The sequence below is a fragment of the Aspergillus heteromorphus genome (assembly GCF_003184545.1).
Source record: "Aspergillus heteromorphus CBS 117.55 chromosome Unknown BO70scaffold_15, whole genome shotgun sequence".
In the NCBI taxonomy this organism is placed as follows: Eukaryota; Fungi; Ascomycota; class Eurotiomycetes; order Eurotiales; family Aspergillaceae; genus Aspergillus; species Aspergillus heteromorphus.
The window spans coordinates 77,362-91,188 of NW_020290420.1; the positions used below are offsets into that span (position 1 = coordinate 77,362).

Sequence of the window (13,827 nt, forward strand, 5' to 3'; positions counted from 1 at the left end):
CGCACCTTGCAGCTCCAGCCTCCTTCGGCTTGGCTTTTTTTTCATTCCCAGTTGCGAAGACATGTAAGATAGACTAGATATTATCTAGGTAGGCATGCACTGTGTATATACTACTGTGTACTAGTAAGTAGTAAGTAGTCGCAGTGCAGCATGGATAAATACAGTTCAGTGGCAAAAAACCCCGTCAGTGGAATTTTGTATGCCACCACCACTGCCACTCCCACTTGACACCAAGCCTAGTTAGGCTCAGAGCCAATCGGCGAGATCCGGTCCGGCCAGCCCTATCTCGGTTTTCCGTCGCAAACTTTTTCTATTTTTTTGAGCAGAAAATCGGATTGACGGGTATCCGCGGTGCAAGTCCATGGGTCAGTGTCGGATTTCTAGAAGCGCGGATGGTTATTATGGAGGCCAGATAACATCGTGTTGGAACACATTTACTTATATAACAATGGCGTGTTTTTCATCCCACTGCTGCCTTGACTCTACCCAGAGATATACTATGATCCGTATTACTATTGTCGACATATACCAAGCTTTAATAAATTCTCTCAACCGAAGAGCGACTACCGCGGTGCACTATAAAGATTTCATCATTCGTCAGTAGTGCTCCGTATATATTCGTACTATTTAAACTTTCATGGACAGTGATGCGTATCCGAGTTCACTGAAAAGCCTACCCTTGCTTTACATGGTGTGGGGGTTTCGGTGGATCGAACATACTGTGTACGCAAAGCTAATTCTCTGGAAGACGGAGAACCCGTCAGTCCGCCATCCATTCAAGACGAGGCATTGTTTCTCAAGTCTCACTACTACTATCTACAACTAGTAGATATATATTTCGGCCGCGCGAGTATTATGCAACTGACACCCGCGATCGTGGCTCAATAAGCAACAACAAAACCCAAGATGGAGAGCAATTTGCTTCTCGAGGAGCGAGACACAAAATCTATTGTTATGTAGATACAGCATGCAGGTACAGACATTATTATCAAATTACATATCTCCAGCCTGGTAGTCAAAACATATGGGTATATTATTGCTCAAACAACTTCAAAGTAATCATCACCTAAAAGCCTCAAAGAACGCCAGCGGACGCCGTTTCCCTTGTCGCTCCCTTCCCCACCACTTCATATGTATCAGAAGCCACGTTCGTCATCATCGGTATGGTAGTCCTGGATATATCGAATTAAAAATTGCGCCAGACACCATATGACGGCACAAGCATTCCCCTAGAACTGCCGCTGCATGCAAAGACTCGTGTCATAATCTTTCAGGAACTTGCACCAAGGAAAAGTCGTTGATTTGTTCGCTAGACACCAACGTGGACATTCGCGTGAGTGGTCTTCGTATTAGGGCTGGACCGGGAACGCAAAGCGTCGAGAACAGCAGCGACAGTGGTGGCTAGAAACAGGGCCCTGTGGATGTTGTGTTAGCAAGGTACTTTCCAACCGCTTTGTGTCCATCACTCGATAATACCAAGCTTTCCTCCAGAGATGAAAGATATGGAACGGCTAAGGCGGGTGTAACTACCTACCATTCAAACGCCCCAAACACAGTCGCAGCCTGTAAAGCGCGGCAACGACTCCAGTGACAGAATTCCGAGGGTGGAAGATAAACACCAAGGGCAATGAACCCTGAAAACCAGAAGATCATAGTAATCGCTTCCACAGTCGGAATCACGAATCGATGCGCCAATTGAGGGAAAAAGGCCGGCGCCAGAGCCAGGTAGGGAGTTGCAAAGAAAGCTGCCCATATGCCGTTAAAGAGCATGAAGTTGACGGTATCACTGTACGTGTACCAACTGATATCTGCAGAGGGTTAGCTATTCCCTACTAGATGCATCCTTGGCGTAGAATTCAACAAACAGTAAGCGGTTAAGGCAAGGACGATTATTGCAAAGATGGCCTGAGCGACCCGAACAGGATAAATCCAAGGGAAAGTCAAAGCCATGATTGATATTGAGCGTTAGTATCGATGGCGAGGGTTGTTGTCTTGTTCTGAAACCCGAGATTTGTTTGTTTTCTCGATAAAGTCGCTGCAGTCGGATGGGTCAGCTAAATGCATGGCCAGAGGGCTAGTCCAGGGACGAAGGGAACGGCTCTCATAATGGAATGGGAATGTGGGCTTATTTGAGTGCATAGGTAGCGTCATCTGCTGTTGCACAAACCGGTGCTGCTGTGAATTCTCGATCCAAGCTAGTATACTTCAGGCTATGACGTGGGGGCTGGCCGACCTTCTTCTATGCTGTTGTTTGATTTGCTGTTGATTTCAAGGTTGGATTCCACGCCCAGAGGGGTGGCAGGCAAATTTATTGATCTGTCGAGGTGGCTCGGGGATACAGTACAGGGCAATCAGACGATTATTCCAGACCGCTCATCCGGTTGGTTGGCTGAGTCGAACACCAGGCTGCCTGCCTATCTGTTTTGTACTTTGTACCCAAGCGTACCCAGCCACTTGGGAAGAATTTAGTCGTCACCGGGGGGGTGGGCGACATTTTGTGTTGGAGTGGTTTGATTTGCAGGGTCTGCATCATCAGCTGCAGATCCCGTCGGATTGGCGAAACCGAAAGATGGGTGGGAGTAATTGCCAGGGAGTTACCATTATTATCATCCATCGGGCTGCCCTATGACGGCAAGTGCCGCGGCACCAGGAGCTGCAAAGCACCATGTATGAATTATTAGCGGGGATTGGGTCCGGGCTGAGGCTAAGCAGGACGATGACCTCATGGTATGGTTTTAAATAGAAAGCAAGGTAAAGATGTCTGTCTGCCTTGTGGTGTAGGTACGTACTCATTTTACCTTGCAACTGGTCCATAATACCGATGGTCGGAAAAAGTAGGTATAACGTTGGAGTCGACACTACTGTACTACTAGATACTGATACTACCTACGTACCGAGTATGGTGGGTGCCTCCTCAGGCACCGAGGCAAGCCGACCTCGGAATCCATCCCCCGCATTGGATCAGTGGCTGACCTAAAAGAAGGACTTCCCGATCTCCGCATGACTACTACTAACTAGGGACTAGCGCCGTAATCCTGCGAACATCAGATAGATAGTCCTCCGTACATCCCGTATGATGTAAAGGTAGGTATCAATCACACCAGGTAAGTCAAGGCATATCTATCGGTATGTTATACTAGAGACCCCATCCGTAGTAGATACCTAGATCCTCCTGTGTTTGAGGTTATCATGGTAATATTATAATCGGAATCAACCCCATCCAGTGATCAATCAATGGAACCCGTTCCGTTATGGGGTCCTTTTCCTTTCTCTTCGATCGGTTGATCACGCCATCGCTCTCAATCGTATCTACCCCCGACTTGGTACTAGAGACCATAGTTGGCTGTCCATGATAATCTATCTTCTACCACAGTGAAACCCCTCCACTCCGACAGATGTTCTTTTCGGCTTCTTCCGCTTTTACACAACCTTACTTACCCCCCACCTATTGTTCTTGTCGTGACGTCGAGAGCCTGAACGAAAGCAGAAGAGCACACCATGTCTGAATCGAAGCAGCCTCACTTCGAGACCCTCCAGCTTCATGCGGGGTAATACATGCCTCTACACTTCCAGAGTAAAGCCTCCAAGCTGACGTGCGTCTTTTCAGTCATGAGCCGGATTCGGCGACCAATTCTCGTGCAGTCCCCATCTATGCGACCACTGTGAGTTATATACCTCATACTTGGTTGTCACCAATAGCCTGGTCGATTCTTATGGCCTTTCCAATAGTCATACGCCTTCAATGACTCCGCGCACGGCGCCAGACTCTTTGGCCTCAAAGAGTTTGGCAACATCTACAGTCGGATCATGAATGTAAGTTGGATAATCCCGTAGGCAGAAAGCACTCCTTCAGAGCAGGACCACTAACCTTGCGTCAAACCACTGAAGCCAACGGTCGATGTCTTTGAGAAGCGTGTCGCTGCTCTTGAGGGCGGTGTTGCAGCCGTCGCTGCTTCGTCAGGCCAGGCAGCACAATTCATGGCCATTTCCGCCCTTGCCCATGCTGGTGACAACATCGTATCAACCAGCAACCTGTATGGCGGCACATACAATCAATTCAAAGTCCTCTTCCCTCGCCTAGGCATCAAAACTAAATTTGTCCATGGAGACAAACCAGAGGACATCGCTGCAGCAATCGATGACCATACAAAGGCGGTATATGTCGAGACTATCGGGAATCCCCGGTATAATGTACCCGACTTTGAGGCCATCGCTAAGATTGCCCATGAGAAGGGTGTTCCTCTTGTGGTAAGTGTGTGCAGTAGGGTGTGGTCATTCCCCAGAAATGAGCATTCGCGGCTTACCTGTTGCGTCCTATACAGGTTGACAATACCTTCGGAGCCGGTGGTTACTTCTGCCGCCCCATTGAGCATGGTGCTGATATTGTTGTGCACAGCGCCACGAAGTGGATTGGCGGCCATGGCACTACTATCGCGGGTGTCGTCGTCGACAGTGGCAAGTTTGATTGGGGCAAAAATGCAGCACGCTTCCCCCAATTCGTTGAACCTTCCGAGGGCTATCATGGCCTAAAGTTCTGGGAAACCTTTGGTTCCATTGCCTTTGCTATCCGTGTACGGGTGGAGATTCTGCGTGATTTTGGCTCAGCTCTGAATCCCTTTGCTGCGCAGCAGCTTCTGATTGGCATCGAGACTCTGAGTCTGCGTGCACAGAGACACGCAAGCAACGCCGTTGCTCTAGCCAACTGGCTTCTGCAAAACGAGAACGTATCTTGGGTATCGTACCCTGGGCTGCAAGACCACCCTAGCCACGAGACTGCCAAGCGCTATCTCACCCGTGGCTTTGGCGGTGTTCTGTCCTTTGGGGTCAAGGGAGGTGCTTCTGGTGGTAGCCAGGTAGTGGACGGCTTTAAAATGATCTCCAATCTTGCAAAGTAAGTCTCCTTGACTCCACACGCAGTTTTCATGAGCGTCAAATAGCTGATTTGATCCAGTGTCGGAGATTCCAAGACGCTTGCGATTCACCCATGGTCGACAACCCATGAGCAGCTTACTGAACAAGAGCGTCTTGACTCCGGGGTCACCGAGGATGCTATCCGCATCTCTGTTGGTACTGAGCATATCGATGATATCATCGCAGATTTCGAGCAATCCTTTAAGGCTGTCAGTGCTTTGAAGTCGTAGCCCATAAGTTGTTAGTTGTCTGGACTACTTGCTGGATAGAGTGGGTGTTTGAACTGGAGACTTGAAGAATGGGTCGTATTGCAAGGTTCTGAATGTAGCTCTTGAAAAATGTGAATAATTCTACGAATCAATGAACTGCTTGAAGAACTTCGGACATGGTGTGACCACCAAGATGTAGTAGAAACCCAAGCCCGCCGAACACATATTTACCTCCCAGGATCAGTAATTACCTTACATGTGCTAGATTATTTTACAGGACAGCGACCCGGAACTAGAAATTTCAGAAAAGAGAATATTATTGAATTTATCCACATGAGAAAGGTCCACGTTCGATGAAAGGAACACAGGCAGAGGCCCGTCAACATGCTCATTGTTGGAAAGGAGCAAATATTGAAAGACAACAGGGGATGAGAAGTCGCATCACGAAGCCGCCATAAGTGAGCACATTGCACATACGGAAAAGGGAACTAGGATGGAGGCAATACTAGGAAGAAGGGAAATCCGCACGGAGATGAGACGTGAGAGTTCCGAGTCAGCAAACTCAGACCACCCCTTCGCCCGACAAGAGCAACGAACTATTGGGCTGTCCATCTGGCAACTGGAGCACGGGGTGTGGGGAGAAGAAATGCGGAGTTTTATGGAATATGTCGTGCTCCTGATTCGCCTCCTGGACAACGTACAGTGGTACAAGCGCATGCCTTCCGCTAAGCAATCAATGTGATAGCTCCAACGCCGAATTTTGAGAGTGGAAACAAATGTACACGAGAAGGAGAATTGGTAACAGCTCGAGGGAGGCGAGGAGAAAGAAAAGCAGCACGGAAAGAAGACGAAATATTGGTATCAAGACAAGAGAAGAATGAGAGGGTGGCGAGCAACTGTTCATCACCGCTGCAATAGCAACTTTCGTATCGATCACGCTTGAGCAGGGAAAACTCAGTTGTTTCCTTGGCCCGGAGGAGGTGCTGCGGAGCCGCCCGAGGATCCGGCTTGTGCGCCTCCCATCATGAACCCGGGGGGGAACATGGGCATACCGGGGAAGGAAAAGCCAAAGCCGGGCACGGCAGGAGGGACGCCGACGTTATTGGCGCTGGGGATGTCCCGGTCTGCCGAGCCACCGCCCATGGGCATCCCTGCTGCGGGAGGTCCTTCGCGGTCCTGGCGACGAAATCGGTCTTGCTGGGTGCGAGACGACACCGGGCCGCGTTTACCTCCCGTGTCGGTAGCGATCCTTCTGCTGATGGCTGTGGCAGAGTTAGTAACTAACGCGAGGGAAACAATCGTGACAGAAGCAACGGACCTTTGGAAGAGACACCCGCACCAATCTCAATGTCGGGTTCCTCCACAACCATGCCGGTCTCAATGGGCCTTCCACCCGTGCCGCCGTATTCCGCAGTGAGCATCCATTTGCGGTCCGCTTCGGTGAGTCGTTCGACAGGGATCACACTGATGCCCGTCTGGTAGTCGCTGCAATCCCGGGGACCGAATCCCACTCCCCAGCGAGTCTAAAGGACGGCCAAGTGTTAGACGGAACAATCTCATATCACGGAAGGGTGAGATGTGAGGGAGGGCTTACTCGGAGTTGCATATCGCCGGATTTGTAGGACTCCATGCCTTCCCGAGCACTGATCGCGTCCTGACGGCTGATCATCTTAATGAAAGCATGACGCTTGTCAATGTTGACGATGCAGGTCTGGACCAGGCCAAACTTGCCAAAAAGAGAACGGAGATGCGCCTCCGAGGACCTGCCAGTATAGTAATGTGAGCCGCCAGTCCAGGGCCGACTGGGGAAAAAAACTTACGTGACACCGCCGACGAACAAAGTACGACTCAGGACTGCACGACAGGATGTTAGCGAAACCAAGGACAACGGAGAAGAAGAGCAGAGGTCCAACGCACCTTTCATGTTTCCCTGTCCGATCGAGTAGTCCCATTCGATGAACTTGGGGCCGGGGGGGGCAGGGCCGGGTCCTTGCGAGGAGACGGAGACCGGCGTCGGCGGCCGGGAGGGCTGCGCTGGCGATACTCATTGCCTCGGCGACCACGCGGATCACCGCCGCGGCGACCGGGAGAGTCGCCATGGTACTCACCATAGACGGGGCTGTCACGGCGACGAGGGGGGGAAGCCTCGCGACGTCGGTCCCAGCCGGGGGAGCGAGAGCGGCGGCGATACTGGCCGGGAGGAGAGCGCACGTAGTCGCGGTCGCGGTCAAATTCACGTGACTGCGAGTCGGGACGGGCGCCCCAAGCGTTGTTGCTGTTGTTGCTGCCGGCAACATTCTGGCCCGGCAGGTTGAACGGGGGAGCCTGGCCGGGGTTGAGCCCGCCCATGTTGGCCGCATTCGACAGACTCAGGATCTGCAGCGCCGTCGCCCACTGGTCTTGCGGAATGCCTTGGGCAGCCAGCATTTGTAGAAGCTGGAGCTGCTGCTGCAGCGCATCCGGCCCTATCGCAGTCGGCATAGCCGGAGCTGCAGTCGCCTGCGGCAGTAGCGCCGCCAGTGGATTTTGCGCGGCAGTCAATGGGTTGGGGGTGTGGCTCTGGCTCTGAGTCTGCGGCTGCACCAGTGCTGGGTTCTGAGCCATATTACTCAAGCCCGCGAACGGCGTCGCCATGCTTCCAGCAGCATAGGGGTTTACACCAGCCTGCCCATTCTGGGGTTGTGAAGCCTGGTCTACGGACGATGACGCGGGCTGCGGAACCGTGCTCTGCTGGTTTAACGCATTAAGAGGGTTAGTATGCGCCGCCACAGCCGATGCTGCGGGGGCTGCGGTGTTTTGCTTGGCCATATCGGCTAAGGCTTTCAGAATACTGGAGGTATCCGGGGCCTGTTGTGCGGGAATGGTCGAAGGCGCGCCGTTCACTGATGGTGGCTGCGGAGCTCCCAGTGGCATGTAATTCGGCGCAGGCGACCCTTCGGGGGTGGTAGATTCGACATCTAGAGGGCCGGGAACAAGAGCAACGATTAGATACGTGAACCCACGATATTGTCATGCAAATCAATTCCGCTCCGCGCCGTGATACAAGGCAAAGTCAGCCCGAGGTGAAGATATTGCTTACTTTGCGATGGAGGGGCGTTTAGTTTCTCCTTGAATGATGCCAACATAGGGGCAGGGAAAGTGTATCCACGTTCCCAGATGTCGACCAGTTTCTTGATTTTTTCCTATATGGCAAGGCGATCGTATACGTAAGTTGGACTATTCGTCACCAGACAAAAAGACGAAACAAGAATCAAGTGAAGCAGAGAGGGGGCATAGTGGCCACGGAATTTATGCGGGGCAGTTGGGGAGCAGGTATACAGCGGTAGATACGGATATCAACTCTTAGGACAGGCCACCACGGGATTTCCAGAGCAAGTCACTGCTTCCTATCGGCCCTATGTTTTGCCCGTGGCCACTGTGAAAGTTTGATGATATAGTGTGCGTATTGCGTCTAGAGCGTACCTTTTGGTCTTCAGGAGCGTTGTTTATGATGTCAGTCATCAGGACGGGTAACAGCTCAGTCACTCTGTTGACACCAGCGGCGAAGGTCCCATCAGGGGCAGCACTACCGGATGGCTGCCCTGCTTTGCGCGCTGCTTCTACCCACTGTCGAGTTACAGAGTCTACGACATAGAGTACGCCCAACTTGTGTGTTCCTGGTGCTTTCTTGAAGTGTGTGTAGATCTTCTGGATAAGAACGGATTCATTCTGTGGGGGAGAAGAACCAGAGGTTAGCCTAGGGTTCTAGGGACAGATTGTGCGGGGGAGATATGTAATACCTGAACGTTGGCAGTGCAAAGTGATGTTATACTGTTGATCTTAGAGCCTGAAACACCCGGAGGCTTGAGTGCAAGCATAGACTGGAGATAGTTATCCAGTTCTGCTACAGCAGACGACATGGCGGGCGGTGTTTGTGTGTTGCGAACCCAGTACGGGGAGGACAGGATACACGCAGGAGGTTTCTGTTATGACTATCGCTTCAAGGATATGGTAGAGGCGACGGAATAGTACCAGGTGCCCAATAAGCCGTTACTACCGGAAGGTCCAGTGCAGTTTAAACGTCTGTGATGATTGTTTAGAGGGATATCAGATAAACCTGCAAGAGTTCGTAGCCTCCCGAAACAGTGGGAAGGAATCTCCTAAGCGGACTTCTGGTCGTGTCACTACGGACTCCACGAGCGTACTCTGGCGACCAGGGGGGGCCTCCCGCCTACAGCTGGAATACGGCCAAGCGATGCTGTCCAGGGCCTTGCAACTCGCGAAAGAGTGCGTGTACAAAGTACGACCTAAAAAGCAACAAGCCGAGTGATAAAAAAGAGGAACTCAAGAGGTGAGTATTACAGTGGGCCGTAATTTGCGGTGGAAAGGAGCCAGGAGATGAAGAAAGGTAAAGAGAAGTTGAGGTTGTTGGAAGGATAGAGAGGGAGGAGGGAAGGGATTTAGTCAAGAGGTGGTCAGTCAGGTGAGGAGAAAAATCAGAATGCATGCGCTAGTCCCAGACAGGAATAGCCAGCTTCTTTTAGCCTGAGGCTGTAAAACACGGTCACGTGAGCAATATGTATTCTGTAAATCACGTGGTAGCCACGTGACCTCGGCCCATCCGAGGGTCGGTTCGGTGAGTCGAATGAGGTAACAAATGCTTCCAGATTTCGTGACCTAGATACCTCCACGTAGATGCCTTACTCCGTACAACCACTCCGTACTATCCCGTAATGGATGCCGTCCCACATGTGTAGAGAGTTGACCCCTGGAAACATTTCCAGGCTGTTCTTCAGGCTCGGATTGATTTTTATTATTGTCATGAATACGGTGCTGCTGTACACAATTTGAATGGCTTTGGGCTCTATAGACTCGATACCTCATGGCCCCTAGTAACACCAATTCTTAGACGCTATATCATTGATTCCTGGATGACGTAGCTAGGTACTGGTATACAGACTACAGAGAGTGAGAGCATGATTGTTTACTACTCCGTCCTTACGTAGATATACTTTGACGCAAGGAACTAAGGTGCGAGATACTACTCCGTACTACTCCGTACTCCGTACTGTAGGGACTATGGAGTAGATATGTGCCCCGTACTAATGATAATTATCTAAGATGGAGTAAAACTCCATAACTAGTTAGTTAGTGCTCGGCGGATGGCCATTATGATGAGTGTTGCGACTGCCGACGTCACTAAGTACACTCCGTAGCCACGGGTCACACACACCTCAAAGCACTCCGTTTACGGATGGGACGGCGCCGATGATCGTCACAATACATGCTACGCAACCCGGGGAACAGATTCATTCCTGTACAAGCATCGGGTTCATCAAAGCACCCCTGAGGTACCCAGGGCCATCAATTGAGTGCCGTAGAACAGTAGAACCGCTACCTACACATGTACCTGCCCTTATTTCGCAATCTAGGTACTTTCGGGGGACTTAAAGGTACAGATTGTGTTGATAGTACGGATTACACAGACCACCGAGGACAGTCCGTACAACGGAATCTGGCGGGTAAGGGTCACCACCAAAACATGTCAGAACCAGAGAGTCTGCGAGGGTTACCGCTGGAAACCGCGCCGAAATCCTGGCTGAGACTCGGGACACCGGCCACCTCGAGACTAGCGTTACCGTAATATACAGATATCCACCATTGCCTTGCTTCGTTGCCGGGTGTTACTGTACAGTCCGCGTACCGGCTGTACTGGTACGGCCAGATGGAAAAAAAGGGCCGCAAAAGAGCTTCTCCCGAGATCCTAGCAACCCTCTTCCCTTTTTCTTTTCTCTACCGTGTCCTATCGTTCCTCTCCTCTCCTCATCCACCTCTCAACTTTCATCAGGTTGTTCACATTCGCCATGGCTTCCACCTTGAGACTGGGCACCTCTGCCCTCCGTTCCACCACCCTGGCCGCTAAGCCGACCGTTCAGTCCGCCGCCTTCAATGGCTTGCGCTGCTACTCTACCGGCAAGTCCAAGGTTTGTGTAGCCCCGATAACGATCACTCTTGTGCTATCATACTGAGGCAATTTTGTTTCCTAGTCCTTGAAGGAGACTTTCGCCGAGAAGCTCCCCGGTGAAATCGAGAAGGTCAAGAAGCTCAGGAAGTACGCTCACCTCTTCTCCCTGCAAACATGTGTGCAGCAACAAGCGTTAATCAGTCGATGAATGTCTACAGGGAGCACGGCAGCAAGGTCATTGGCGAGCTCACCCTCGACCAGGCCTATGGTGGTGCCCGTGGCGTGAAGTGCCTCGTGTGGGAGGTAGGTTCTAAGGCCCCAACCTATTGGACGTTTGTCTAACATTGACGTCTAGGGCTCTGTTTTGGACTCTGAGGAGGGTATCCGTTTCCGTGGCCGTACCGTAAGTGTTACTTGGCTCTACCGGAGCCACGATCACCATGTGCTCACTGTCTATTTAGATCCCCGAATGCCAGGAGCTTCTCCCCAAGGCCCCCGGTGGTCAGGAGCCTCTCCCCGAAGGTAATTCATCCGATGGCAATAGCACTATTAGAATCAATCTTTTAACAATATCCTGTAGGTCTCTTCTGGCTCCTCTTGACCGGCGAGGTCCCCTCCGAGCAGCAGGTCCGCGATCTGTCTGCTGAGTGGGCTGCCCGCTCCGACCTCCCCAAGTTCATTGAGGAGCTCATCGACCGCTGCCCCAGCACCCTGCACCCCATGGCTCAGTTCTCTCTTGCCGTCACTGCCCTTGAGCACGAGTCGGCCTTCGCCAAGGCCTACGCCAAGGGTATCAACAAGAAGGACTACTGGAACTACACCTTTGAGGACTCCATGGACCTCATTGCTAAGCTGCCCACTATCGCCGCCAAGATCTACCGCAACGTCTTCAAGGATGGCAAGGTCGCTGCTATCCAGAAGGACAAGGACTACTCTTTCAACCTGGCCAACCAGCTCGGATTCGGTGACAACAAGGACTTTGTTGAGCTTATGCGTCTTTACCTGACCATCCACTCTGACCACGAGGGTGGAAACGTCAGCGCCCACACCACCCACCTGGTTGGTAGCGCTCTGAGCTCTCCCATGCTCTCCCTGGCCGCCGGTCTGAATGGTCTGGCTGGCCCTCTTCACGGATTGTAAGCCCCCGCCACCATTGATGCTTTGCCCAAACATTCCCACTAATGTCTCCACTCTTATCTTATAGGGCCAACCAGGAAGTCCTTAACTGGCTCACCAAGATGAAGTCTGTCATCGGTAACGACCTTAGCGATGAGGCCATCAAGAACTACTTGTGGTCTACCCTCAACGCCGGCCAGGTCGTCCCCGGATACGGTCACGCCGTCCTTCGTAAGACCGACCCTCGCTACGTGTCTCAGCGCGAGTTTGCCCTCCGCAAGCTGCCCGATGACCCCATGTTCAAGCTGGTCAGCCAGGTCTACAAGATCGCTCCTGGCGTTCTCACCGAGCACGGCAAGACCAAGAACCCCTTCCCCAACGTCGATGCCGTAAGTTCTTTCTGTTCCCCTTGTGACTGGCAAAAACACGAGCTCGGTACTGACCCCTGTCCAGCACTCCGGTGTTCTCCTGCAGTACTACGGCCTGACTGAGGCCAACTACTACACCGTCCTGTTCGGTGTTTCCCGTGCTCTCGGTGTCCTTCCCCAGCTGATCATCGACCGCGCTCTCGGTGCCCCCATCGAGCGCCCCAAGAGTTTCAGCACTGAGGCTTACGCCAAGCTTGTCGGTGCTAAGCTGTGAACGCCTTGGATGACATGAAAGCGGAGGGAAATTTTTGTTTCTTTTTACGATAAACACTACATCTTGTATTATGCCCACCCTGTTTTGGTTTATCTCCTTGAGAGAGACTGGGGACGAGTCAAGTGTTGGGGTTGGTTCGATTAATGTATGATAGGACACGGTTCGAGCGGGCCTTGTAACAGCACTTCTATTCCAAGTCAGATCGTTTCGACTTTCGTATCCGTATTTCTCTCGTAATGACTACCGGAAGGGAGGGTGGTAGGACCGGCCAGGAGATCGGCACGGGCAGGAAAACATACATGATTAGTATTATAATCTTTCCCGTGCGACGTACATACTTAGTGGGAGATAGATAGTATGTAGTATCTGCATCGGAAGAAAAAACTCCGCGGCCAGATTATACGGGCGCCGTACTCCGGGCGTATTATTGCGCAGGAGCTGAGGTCTGAGGAAGCTAGGGCGGGAGGTCCTCGGCGGTGGAGCGCAGCTGCAAGCCTCAACACTTCACGGGTCACAGCGTATTTGTTGGGGCCAGCCCGGGTTGCCCCGGGCCTCAACTGAACGCCCTCGGCTGTGGTTCACCGCCGGCCCGCAATCAGTCTAGTGCCTGGGCCCCCCGATCAGGCTAGCGGCATCCCCCATCCGCAGATGGCGGCCGTTCATTGGGCTCTGGCGGGTTTCCGTGGTGAGTGTGCTCATTACTACGGAGTACTCCTTGGTACGGGGTTGCTTGATCCAGGAAAAAGCAACCAACTCTTTGACCCTTCTGGTAGTACGTACCTGGCCTGCGAGAACACAGAACGAGAGCAAGAGAGCGCCGCGACAGAGAGACCGAGACGTACGTACCCACCCTGACCTGAACGCCTTTATATTTTCATGTCGCCGTTTCCTTCCTCTCTCTTTCCCTCCTTCCTTCCCCATCCATCCCTACTATATACTATATATACTTACCTTCCTGCTCACCTGCCCTGGTCCCAGTGACCCTCCCAACAACAACAACCTACC

The 13,827-nt window shown here is 52.1% G+C and overlaps 5 protein-coding genes across 5 annotated transcripts; 3 read left to right on the forward strand and 2 right to left on the reverse strand.

Annotated features, from left to right (window-relative positions):
- Nucleotides 1-1,309: 1,309 nt before the first annotated feature.
- Nucleotides 1,310-1,950, reverse strand: BO70DRAFT_293455 (MARVEL domain-containing protein; the record flags this gene model as incomplete). Its single annotated transcript, XM_025539438.1, has 3 exons — nucleotides 1,310-1,415; nucleotides 1,535-1,808; nucleotides 1,866-1,950. The coding sequence occupies 3 exons, from the start codon at nucleotides 1,948-1,950 to the stop codon at nucleotides 1,310-1,312; spliced, it is 465 nt and encodes a 154-aa protein (XP_025398572.1).
- A 1,548-nt stretch (nucleotides 1,951-3,498) lies between these two features.
- BO70DRAFT_353287 (O-acetylhomoserine aminocarboxypropyltransferase/cysteine synthase family protein) lies at nucleotides 3,499-5,862 on the forward strand (the record flags this gene model as incomplete). Its single annotated transcript, XM_025541826.1, has 8 exons — nucleotides 3,499-3,548; nucleotides 3,581-3,662; nucleotides 3,730-3,813; nucleotides 3,889-4,248; nucleotides 4,323-4,891; nucleotides 4,952-5,120; nucleotide 5,181; nucleotides 5,546-5,862. 8 exons carry the CDS (start codon nucleotides 3,499-3,501, stop codon nucleotides 5,860-5,862), a joined length of 1,632 nt encoding a protein of 543 aa, XP_025398573.1.
- A 128-nt stretch (nucleotides 5,863-5,990) lies between these two features.
- BO70DRAFT_406936 (Nrd1 complex RNA-binding subunit) lies at nucleotides 5,991-9,019 on the reverse strand (the record flags this gene model as incomplete). The annotated part of the gene is made up of 9 exons (XM_025547158.1): nucleotides 5,991-6,382; nucleotides 6,439-6,643; nucleotides 6,715-6,883; nucleotides 6,941-6,974; nucleotides 7,038-7,109; nucleotides 7,181-8,077; nucleotides 8,200-8,302; nucleotides 8,583-8,828; nucleotides 8,900-9,019. The coding sequence occupies 9 exons, from the start codon at nucleotides 9,017-9,019 to the stop codon at nucleotides 6,075-6,077; spliced, it is 2,154 nt and encodes a 717-aa protein (XP_025398574.1). The 3' UTR covers nucleotides 5,991-6,074.
- A 1,859-nt stretch (nucleotides 9,020-10,878) lies between these two features.
- Nucleotides 10,879-11,172, forward strand: BO70DRAFT_50067 (uncharacterized protein). Its single transcript, XM_025548490.1, has one exon. The coding sequence runs from the start codon at nucleotides 10,964-10,966 to the stop codon at nucleotides 11,126-11,128; it is 165 nt and encodes a 54-aa protein (XP_025398575.1). The 5' UTR covers nucleotides 10,879-10,963; the 3' UTR covers nucleotides 11,129-11,172.
- BO70DRAFT_362715 (citrate synthase) lies at nucleotides 11,012-12,771 on the forward strand. Its single transcript, XM_025543383.1, has 6 exons — nucleotides 11,012-11,083; nucleotides 11,147-11,367; nucleotides 11,420-11,467; nucleotides 11,526-11,586; nucleotides 11,645-12,200; nucleotides 12,269-12,771. Exons 2-6 carry the CDS (start codon nucleotides 11,239-11,241, stop codon nucleotides 12,669-12,671), a joined length of 1,197 nt encoding a protein of 398 aa, XP_025398576.1. The 5' UTR covers nucleotides 11,012-11,083; nucleotides 11,147-11,238; the 3' UTR covers nucleotides 12,672-12,771.
- Nucleotides 12,772-13,827: the final 1,056 nt, after the last annotated feature.

Bases quoted from the DNA above. Each gene is read 5' to 3' on its own strand.
- BO70DRAFT_362715 (XM_025543383.1), top strand. From the start codon at position 11,239: ATGTGTGCAGCAACAAGCGTTAATCAGTCGATGAATGTCTACAGGGAG. The intron at 11,587-11,644 runs GTAATTCATCCG...AATATCCTGTAG, and splicing joins TCAGGAGCCTCTCCCCGAAG to GTCTCTTCTGGCTCCTCTTG. The intron at 12,201-12,268 runs GTAAGCCCCCGC...CTTATCTTATAG, and splicing joins GCTGGCCCTCTTCACGGATT to GGCCAACCAGGAAGTCCTTA.
- BO70DRAFT_50067 (XM_025548490.1), top strand. From the start codon at position 10,964: ATGGCTTCCACCTTGAGACTGGGCACCTCTGCCCTCCGTTCCACCACC.